The sequence below is a fragment of the Sphaerodactylus townsendi genome, unplaced genomic scaffold (genome assembly GCF_021028975.2).
Source record: "Sphaerodactylus townsendi isolate TG3544 unplaced genomic scaffold, MPM_Stown_v2.3 scaffold_1538, whole genome shotgun sequence".
In the NCBI taxonomy this organism is placed as follows: Eukaryota; Metazoa; Chordata; class Lepidosauria; order Squamata; family Sphaerodactylidae; genus Sphaerodactylus; species Sphaerodactylus townsendi.
The window spans coordinates 1-10,323 of NW_025950110.1; the positions used below are offsets into that span (position 1 = coordinate 1).

General features: G+C 61.4%; 1 protein-coding gene across 1 annotated transcript; it reads left to right on the forward strand.

Annotated features, from left to right (window-relative positions):
* The first annotated feature begins 1,496 nt into the window (after positions 1–1,496).
* LOC125424939 (cadherin-22-like) lies at positions 1,497–3,637 on the forward strand. The gene is made up of 3 exons (XM_048482374.1): positions 1,497–1,661; positions 1,988–2,175; positions 3,380–3,637. Exons 1-3 carry the CDS (start codon positions 1,571–1,573, stop codon positions 3,635–3,637), a joined length of 537 nt encoding a protein of 178 aa, XP_048338331.1. The 5' UTR covers positions 1,497–1,570.
* Positions 3,638–10,323: the final 6,686 nt, after the last annotated feature.

The window sequence follows — 10,323 nt, forward strand, 5'->3', positions numbered from 1 at the left end:
CCCCCCCCCCCCCAACCCTCCAGTTCCTCGGGGGCAGCTGCTATTTATAGAGCCTCAGACGGAGCTCATCCGAGAAATCTCACAAGCAGCTTGTGCTTCTCTTTGCTGGTAAAACAAACAGTGAGGCGGAATCCTCAGAGGTCTGGCAGCGCAGCCGGAAGGGGAGGGCACCGCAGGGGAGGGCACCGCAACCTCCCCCCCCACCTCACTTGCCGCTTCACTCCCGGGGGCTCCCTGGGCAAGCCCAACTGCTCCCTCTCCCCAGCCAATCAGGGCTCGCTGCCCTCACAGCCCTTGGCTCCCGGGAGCCCCCTGCGGACCCCCCCCCCCCGCCTTCAGCAAAGCTCCCTGGTGAAGAGGGTGGGCCAAGCAGAGGCCTGAAGGTCAGTGAAGGCAACCAGGGTGGAAAGTCAGCCATGGCAAAGCCTTCGCTGGCCAGGAAGAGCTGGTGCGGGGTGTGTGTGTGTGTGTGTGTGTGTGACAGTCTCAGTCCTGCTTGGAGGAGGAGAGGGGCCGCTCCATGACCACACCAGGATTGGCCAATTAGCACCTTCAGAGCCTGCAGAGAACAGCCATTCACCTGTTGCACATGCGGGGGGGGGGGGGGGCTCCTACGGCAGAGTTGGCACCAACAGGTTGCCCCAGCTGCCTGCATCCCACTTGCCGGGCCCACATTGGGGTGAGCTGGGGGGCCTTGCTCAGTGGTGGGATCCAAAAATTTTAGTAACAGGTTCCCATGGTGGTGGGATTCAAACTGTGGCGTAGTGCCAATGGGGCTGGGCGGGGCACGACGGGGGCATGGTCGGGCATTCCAGGGGTGGGGCATTCCTGGGCGGGGCTGTGGCAAGCCGCTGCACCGGTCCTTGGGCGGGAAATGAATGCACGCAGGCGCAGGCTGCCACGCACGCCGGTGCACCTCCTGCTAGACTGCTTCAAGTTCTGCGCGCTACTGCTGAGAGGAGGGGCGTAACTAAGGCAAAAACCACGTGGCAAAATCACCCATGAGTAACCCCCTCTCGGCACACACAAATAATTAGTAACCTACTCTCGGGAACCTGTGAGAACCTGCTGGATCCCACCTCTGCCCTTTCTTCTGGGCTCCCAGAGCGCCTCGTGGCACCGTTCTTTTGCAGGAGTTGCCTGGAGTGGTGGGCGAGGCACCTACTCCCTTTATCACCCCCTTTGTGAGGGTTAATCAGGCTTGGGGGGCTGGCCTGGTCCTCTTCACTAGGAGGTCCCACAGCCCACTGGGCCTGGCCTCCTCCATTCCATGCCAGAAACCTGATGGGGGTGGGGCATGGGTCATCCAGACCAGCCTGAGAGCCAGAGGGACTTAGTGAGGGAAGGCAAAGCGAAGGCAGCTTTATGGGGTTCTCTCTGTGTGCGCGCGCGTGTGTGTGTGTTGGGGGGGGAATACATGGTGCTGGGAGGGGGGTCTGCTGAAAGGTGCCCCCTGCATCCGTACTGCAGTGGACTCCTGTGGCCTCTTGCAGGCGTGATCCGGACCGCCGTGGCCAACCTGGACCGTGAGACCCAGGATAGGTACGAGGTGGTCATCCGAGCCACAGATATGGCCGGGCAACTGGGGGGCCTTTCGGGCTCCACCACCGTGACCATCGTCATCACAGATGTGAACGACAACCCTCCCCGCTTCCCGCAGAGTGAGTCTGTGCTACTGCCCCAGCCCCTCCCCCAGCCCCCGTGTCCTGCAAAGAGCCCCAGACCCAAGGGCTGGCTTAGCCACGGTGCCCAGGGGGAGGTGCCAGCGGGCGCCTTGTGCCTCGGGATTGCAAGAGAACGGCGCTCTGTGGTGGGAGGGGCCCCAGGAACACAACTGCCCTCTGCGTCCCTCCCCTGCCCCTCCCCTTCAGTGCAAAGGCCTCTGTTGGGCCCCCCAGAGGGGCACTCACTGCTTGCAGGCACACCCCCTCCCCAGGGAAGATTTCATGCCAGCTCTTCCTGTCTCCTGCCCCCCCCCCCCCGCCAGAGATGTACCAGTTCAGCATTGCGGAGACGGCTCCCGTGGGCACGCTGGTCGGCAGGGTGAAGGCGGAGGACTCCGACGTGGGGGAAAACACAGACATGACCTACCAGGTGAAGGACGAGGAGGGTCTGGGGGCCTTCCGGGTGACCACCGACAGCCACTCCCAGGAAGCGCTGCTCTCTGTGCAAAAGGTGAGCATCTGGGCGGAGCTCTGAAGGGGTCCCCCCCCATTGTGAAGGCTAAGTAGGTGGGCTCTGGTGGGCAAGTGTGCTGCCTGCACATAAAAGCCTGAGGGCCACTGACACGAGCTTCAGTTCAGCACTGTGGCCCGTCCCTCTCCACCCCTCCCATCGGCCCAGCTCCCCTCCCCCTGTTTCCTCCCCCTCCCAGATGCAGCCTTCCCCTGGATTCATAGACAAACAGCCCAGCCAGGGGGAGACGGCCACAGTGGCCGGCTCTTCCCCCCCTTGGCCCTGCAGAGGGCCCTTGATTGGCAGGGGGTTGTGCGCCTCACCCAGCAGCAGCAGGGTGAGGCGTGTGTGTGTGGGGGGGAGGTCTGTGCTGCTCCAGCGGAACGGCAGCTGTCCAATAATCCCCAGGCCGGTCTCTTGTGGAATAGAACGTCCTCCTCCGCTGCAGGGCCTTCCTGTGCATCCCCTCTCCTGCTGGGGGACACTGATGCTTGGCAGGGAGGGGGGGTGCCTGGCAAGAGGTCCCCTAAGCAGCTGGCGGGGCGGCATGACAGTGCACCAGCCAAGCAGGTGGACAGGAGCTGACACGTCCGTCTTCTCTTGGGCAGCAGGAGACGGCCACTGACTTTCCTAGCCCCCCTCCTTTCCCCACATCCTCAGGTGTGTTGCTCTGAGCCCTCTTCCCTGCTTTCCTAGGAGATGAGTGGGTCCCTTGTCTATCTGGGGTCCACTTTGCCAGCATTGCTAATTTCCAAAAGCTGCTCCCCATTTTTCAAATTCCAGAGAATGTCAGCCACGAAACTGTCTGTTGATTCCCTGGGCGTTTGCGGAGACGAGAGCACTGGAAGTCTTCCGCTGAGCCCTGTGAATCAGTGGGGTGGGGTGGGGGACTGAGCCCACTGTCTCTCTCCGCTGGCGTGCCTCGATGGTCCACACAGGGCTCGATCCCCACGGGCCTCTGCCACAGCCTCCGCCTCACCCTGGCCGATTCAGAAATGTCTTGGCTGCTGCCAACGCAACCTGTTCCTTGCCCCCCCCCCCTCTGGCTCCGGAGATGCTCTTTGGGCTGCCCCTGGGCACCTGAGACCTCTTCTCCTCTCAAGGAATCCTCTGCAGTGGTGAGGGGGCGGGTGCGGGTGGAGGCCTGCAGGCTTGGCCCTGGGAAGCCTCTCACTAGCCCACCCCCCACTTTTGGCCCTTCCAGCCTCTGGACTTTGAAGCCCAGCCTGTGCACACAGTCGTGGTAGAAGCCCTGAACAAGTTCGCGGACCCCCGCTTTGCCGACTTGGGCACCTTCCGGGACCAGACCATCGTTCGGGTGACCGTGCTGAACGTGGATGAGCCGCCCGAGTTCCAGCCCCCCCACGGCCTGATGGAGGTGCCGGAAGACGCGCTGGTGGGTTCCGTGGTCGGCGTCGTCACTGCCCGGGACCCCGATGCCCCCAACAACCCCGTCAGGTGAGGATGATTTTCCTCTGCTCCCTGGGACGGCGGTGGGAGGGGTGGGGAGAGCGGAGGAAGCAGTCAGGCGTGCTGCTGGCGGTCGCCGAAGAGGACGAAGAAGAGCAGGTTTTTATTCCCTGCTTTTTATTCACCTTTAAGCGTCTCAAAGCAACTGACGATCACTTTCCTCCCCCCCCCCCGCCCCAAAACAAGGTCACCCACCAGGCGCCATGTGGAAAAACGGGGAACAGCGTTCAGTTTTATAGACTGCAGTCCACCGCGCTGAACTGCCACACCAGGCTGGCGGATCAAAAGTGGGAGCGTGGGGGTGGGGTGGGGGGTGGTGAGGGGCAGCAGGGTCCATCCACACGAGCCTGCCAGGACCAGGAGGCCCTGCGGAGTCTGCCAGGCGCTTGCTGAGCTTCTTGTCACGAGGGGACAAAATCCCAGGGACGGCTCCTTTGGTTCTACCTCTTCAGCCTCCAGTGGCTGCAGAGACTGACTCGGGGCAGCCAGCCAATCACGCCACGGTCTCCCCTGCACCTGTGCAGCCGGCCCCCCCCCCCCCCCGCGATGCATTGTCAGTTTCTCAGCCTGGGGACGAGCTGCTTCCCCCTCACTGCCCCAGAGCGGCCCCAGTTTCCCAGGCCTGGCCTCACCTGCCTCACCTGCTGACCTTCCCTCTTTCGGAGACCAAATTACAGGGAGGCAGTTTTGTGCAGCTAGAGCAAGGCACCCACACCGTGCTGGAGTCTGGGGGTGCAGACTGAATGCTGGGCTGGAAAGGCACTAAGATGACCCCCCCTTTTGCTTTTCGGCCTTGGCAGGGGGTCCCAGGACAGGGGGCAACTTCCCCCCATGCAGGCTGTGGGCAGATGTGGCCCCCAGTGAACCAGAGGGCCTGACCTGAAACCAGTCAAGTGCCTTGGAAGGGTCCCAGGGACGAGACCCCTCCCTCTGTGGGCCATTTTTGGTGGCTCCCTCCATGCTGCTCAGGCGGGTGGCTCAGGTAGCCACCGTGGCCGCAGCCAGCCTCCCAGTCAGCAGTTTGTCCGGACAAACCGGACACACCTCCCAGGTGGCCGGTCTAACCTCCCAGGTGGCCGGACAAACCTCCCAGGTGGCCGGACAAGCCTCCCAGGTGGCGGGACAAACCTCCCAGATGTCCGGACAAACCAGTCAGCAGAGGGGCTAGGGTTAGCGCTCAAACAGCTGCAGCGCCCACCTGAGCAGCATGGAGGGAGCCACTGGGCGCCTGGCCCCCCCATGTGATCAAATGGCATGCGCCCGGGGACATGGGACTCCCCATGTCTCCATTGGTGGTACACCACTGCTCTACTTGCACACATATTTATTTATTTATTTATTTATTTATTTTTTTCGATTTATTATACCGCCCCATCCCCGTAGGGCTCTGGCTTGTTTGCCACTGGGGAGGTGAGGGGGTTGTTTGTGGGCATCCCTGGCACGATGCCACAGAGGCAAGCGGCCACCAGGTGTACCTCGAGGGCAGTTCAGGTCAGTAGGGCTGGCAGCATGACTGAAAACTGCAGGGCTGCCCAAAGAGTGCAGCAAATGGAGTTGCCCGCGTGTGCCAGGCGCTTGGGCAGACTCCGCATCTGACCCTGGGTGCTGAAGCCCCCCCCCCCAGGCCTTGCCTGCGATTCTGGCTTCTTCCAGAGAAGCCCGTCTCTCCCTCCTCAAGGCTGTTCCTGCTGGGGAAGGCTGCGTTGTGCACCTGCGCCTGCTCAGCCGTGCGGTGGGGTGGGGGCTCTGGTGCCCCCGCAGTGGCTGGTTTGTTCTCTGCGCTCCCCACCAAGCCCCCAACTTCCCCTTGATCTCTGTGCACTCGCCTAACATTCACCAAAAGAATATTCAAGGTATATTTGGAAGCAAGATATATTATGCCAGCCAGGGAGAAGTCGGTGGATTTGCATCCGTTTGATGATGGAAATTTGCCCAGTTTGACACTGAGGTACCGGGGGAGGAGGAGGAAGTGTGATGGTGGGCATAGCCTTGGCCCAGACCCGAGGGGCAGCTCGTGCTGTGTGAGGCCCCCTCCCCCCAGCCCCCCCCCCCCCGCTCGCCCTCCCTGGCCGCCTCTTCACAGCTCCCTTGTTCTTCTGGGGCTCAGGTACGCCATCGACCGGAGCTCTGATGTGGAGCATATCTTCGACATCGACGCTGAGCTGGGCACCCTCGTGACGGGCAGGCTGCTGGACCGAGAGACCGCCGGCTGGCACAACATCACTGTCTTGGCCATGGAGGCAGGTGAGACACGGGCGGGGCGGGCAGAGGAAGCCGGGCAGCGCATGGCAGGCGGAGGAGGCTCATACGCACTCCCTGCATTCCTGAGAAGGAAGCAGGTGGGGGCTGCCTTTTCCAAGTGAGTCAGGCTGTGGTGGGCGCAGGGCCACGGTGGCCTCCGTGTGCTGCTGCGTGTGCGTGCTGCGCTTGCCTCTTCCATTCAAGCTGCTTCCTGGCCAGAGAGCACGAGCCACTCTGCTCCGTGGCTGTGTGTGTGTGTGTGTGTGTGTGTGTGTGTGTGTGTATGTGTGTGCATCTCCCCTGCGAGACATTCAGCACCCCCCCCTCCCTGCTGCCAGGGCTGGGCTGTCTGCCAGGGAGCTTCTAGCTTGAAGGTGCTGATGGAGCCACTAACCAGGGCGACTTCCACGCCTGTTCCTTGCTCCAATGTGGGCTCTCAGCCACGGTGGGTGATTTCCAAGCTTCCACACAGCGTCCTTCCCCACCTGCTCTCTTTCGGTGCTTTCTCAGATCGTCTTTGATCCTGTTTGTTTACGCGTTTATTTTATTTTATTAGGCTTCTGGGCCGCTCTTCCCCAGGCAAGGCTCGAGGTTGCTTTCCACAGTCAGCTACAGAAGAGCAATGAAGCCGTAAAACTAGAGGCCGGTCTAGGAAAAACGTAGCCTGGCGCAAAATCTGAGTTTAAAAAAAAAAGCCAACCCTCCATGAGTGGCCGCCCTTCTCCACCACGACCAAACAACTTTTTTTGCACCAGGTCATCTCACCTGGGGGGGGGGGGAGGAGGAGAGGTGTGGGGGTGATTTTCCACCCCCCATGTGACTAAATGGCCACAGCCCAGGGACATTTGGCCCCATATGTCCCTCTGGGCGGTACACCCCTGCATAAAACACCCCCCCTTTACATCCCTGCGTCTTCATTTCCAGTGTCAATCGGAGGAGGAATAAAATCGTAATCAAATGTAACGCTCAGTCTGCCCCCTCCCAGTAAGGATCTTTGGCAGCTGCAAGGGGTGGGGTGGGGGCCAGCATGTGTGTGTGTGTGGGGGGGGGCTTCCTGAAGACTACATCTGGAAGGGCTCTGCCCACTCGGACTTGTGCCTAACTTGGCAGGGTTGGATTTTCTGCTCCCGACCATCGGATTCTGGGTCTGTCAGGGACGCGGGAAGGACCACTACATTCCATCAACCACCTTAGAGACTTCGTGTGTGTGTGTGTGTGTGTGTGTGTGTGTGCATTCCCTGCATTCCTGAGAAGGAAGCAGGTGGGGGCTGCCTTTTCCAAGTGAGTCAGGCAGTGGCAGGCGCAGGGCCACGGTGGCTTTCCGTGCGCTGCCGCGTGTGCGTGCTGCACCTGCCTCTTTCATTCAAGATGCTGCTGGGCAGGGTTGTTGTCATATTCTCCCTGCCCGGAGGTCCATCTTGCTTCTGTCATAGTTCCCAAGGTGTTTTCCTGCACTTGAATTGGGGGCGCCTCTGGCTGCCCGGCCCTCCCTCCCTTCCCCCCCAAAGGACATTGAGGGTGCAGCTACTGTGCTCCTCTTGCGAGGCACCCCCTGTGCAGACTGGCTGCGTGGGGGGGATTGGAAGGGGTGGGGCATCCCCTGTGCTTTGTGGTGGGGGTGGGGCATGGCTGTGGCAGGGAAGGCCCCCAGTGCTGTTTGCCCCAGGTGTCGCTTGGCCCCTGCGCTCTGTTTCAGCTCAGGTCCTGTGAGTACAACGGTGCTGCTGAGTGGCCCTCCCTCCCTCCCGCCCTGCCTGCTCCTGCGCCCCCCCCTCCTGTCTTGCAGACTCTCCCCAAAGAGGAGAGCCTGGAGCTGCCGTGCCGATCTGCCACACTTCAAACAAAGGCGGGAGGAAACAAAGGCTCCTTGGCCCCCCCTCCCCCCGGCTCCAGCCTTTGATGTGTGACTCCCTCCACTGGGTCTCTGGGGCTGGCGGACAAGCGGATTTTGGAAAGTTTCCTCCCACGCCTCCCAAGGAAGGGGGAGGAGGGGGGAGAGGACACCGTTAGCAGAATAAACATTCCCTGCAAGAACAGGTGGGGGGGGGGTGCCCACGATGATGGGGATGGGCAGGCAGCAGCGCTTCGGAGGAAGGGAAGCAGGGAGGGCCCTGGCCAGGCGGGAGGGATCAGGCCCCTGGGAGGGGAACGGAGAGGGGCCAAATAATCACAGCAAAACTCGCTGCTCAGAGTAGCTGTGGGGCTCGACTGCTCTGTGTGGATGGGGCTGTGTGTGGGGAGGAGTGCTCCAGTGCCACCCCCCTCCTTGAATCCAGTGTGCAGCTTCTTGTTCTGCTGGGGCGGAGGAGACGTCTCCTTGAGGTCTGCCAGGGGTCGGTGGATCATCTTTACCTGCCTGCTGCTGGCTGGGTTGGCACGGGCTTGCATTTAGCTTTCCCAAGGTCCAGGCTCCTGCTTTGTGGCGGGGCCTGGTCAGAAAGGGGTGTCCGGGGACCAGGGTGACTGGGGGGGCGGGGGGGCCGTGACAGCTCTGATCTCTTGCGTGGAGATGGCTAAGTGGCAGGCGGAGAAGGAGCGTGCCCAGCCAGGGGTGGGTGTGTGCCCATGCGCTGATCCTGCCTTTCAGAACCAGTCCCCCCCTTGGTGCCCCCCTTGCGCTCTCCCCCACCCCACAGGCCCAGGCCACCAAGCAGGGGGAAGGGCCGCTGCTGCTGCTGCCGCCGGAGCCACCCTGGCAAATTGGAAGCGACAGGACTCAGAAGGCAGATCTCTCCCGCTGGCAGCTCTGATTTGCAGACGGGCAGCGGAGGGGCTGTCAGGCCGCATTAGTGCGGGGGGTGGGGGTGGGGGGGCGCTGGGCCGGTCCGGTCCTCGGCCTGCCGTTGTCTCCCTGTCAGGAAACTGTGACTCATCCATTTTAACTGTCCAGACGCTCCTGCCAGTGACATTATCCAGAGCGCTTTGTAATCATGAAATATTAATGGCGGATATTGAATTTAAAGTACCGTTTATGTCTGATTCCTCTGCTGGAAAGGGCAGATGTAAAGGTGAGGCCTCCAAAGCTGGCGGCGGGGGGGGGGGGCAGGAGCAGCCCCCTGAGCTCAGACGGCAGGCAGGCAGGGAGGGAGGGGGCAGCAGAGACCCCGGCAGTGGGGAAACTCTGGCCCCCTGCCCGCATGGTTGCCTTTGTGTCTGAGGAGACTTCCCGCTGGGCACCAGAACAAGACTCTGCCCACCTGCTTTGCCAAGACTGGGCCAGTCTTGTGAAGGTGCTCCTGCCCCTCACCTGTTTCACCTGGGGCACAGACTGCCTTGGCCTCTCCCCTGCTCCACATCTCCCTGGTGCTGTTGGCGTCCACCAGGTGGCACGGCTGGGGTGCCAAGGACCCTGCAACGGAGCTCCCACTCACCCTCCTCCTTGGCAGGGCCCTGTCCAAACTGCAGCCGCCCCCTTCTCTGGGTAGCCTCTTCCGCTCGCTGGCACCCAGCCAGGCCTCCGGCTGGCATTTGTCGGGCAGCCAAGAGCAGAGCCTGGGCCTGCACAACCTGCTGGAGGGGAGGGCGGAGCAGTGGCCTCAGGAGCCGGCCCGGCCTCCGTGCAGATAAATCTTGCTCCGGCTTGCAAGCTGTTTACCTTCCTTGGGCTAATATTAGTGATTCTCTTCTTGTTTTCTTCGGTGCTCATGCAAAATGATGGGCTCTTGACTGCTGTGTCCACTGCTGGTAATTGAGAAGATAAATCTTCTTGACGCCAGCCGGCTTTAATCAGCCCGGTGCCGACCGCTGTTTAATTACCCTCCTGCCCGCTGAGCTCCTGGGGGTGGCCGGGCTCCCCGTGCTGCCGCTTGTCCCTTTCTGAAAGGAGCCGCAGCTGCAGCCCCCTCCACCCCCGGCTTCCCAGGCGCTTGGAAGGGCCAGATTCCTCCTGCAGAGGCCTGGAACAGGTGGGGGTGGGAGTGGGGGGCTGTGGGTTTCAGGAGCAGCAGTGGCGTAGGAGGTTAAGAGCTCGTGTATCTAATCTGGAGGAACCGGGTTTGATTCCCAGCTCTGCCGCCTGAGCTGTGGAGGCTTATCTGGGAATTCAGATTAGCCTATGCACTCCCACACACGCCAGCTGGGTGACCTTGGGCTAGTCACAGCTTCTCAGAGCTCTCTCAGCCCCACCCACCTCACAGGGTGTTTGTTGTGAGGGGGGAAGGGCAAGGAGATTGTCAGCCCCTTTGAGTCTCCTGCAGGAGAGAAAGGGGGGATATTAATCCGAACTCCTCCTCCTCCCTCCTCCTCCTCCTCCTCCTCCTCCTCCTCCTCTTCTTCTTCTTCTTCTTCTTCTTCTTCTTCTTCTTCTTCTTCTTCTTCTTCTTCTTCTTCTTCTTCTTCTTCTTCTTCTTCTTCTTCTTCTTCTTCTTCTTCTTCTTCTTCTTCCTCCTCCTCCTCCTCCTCCTCCTCCTCCTCCTCCTCCCCCCCCCCCCCCCCCCC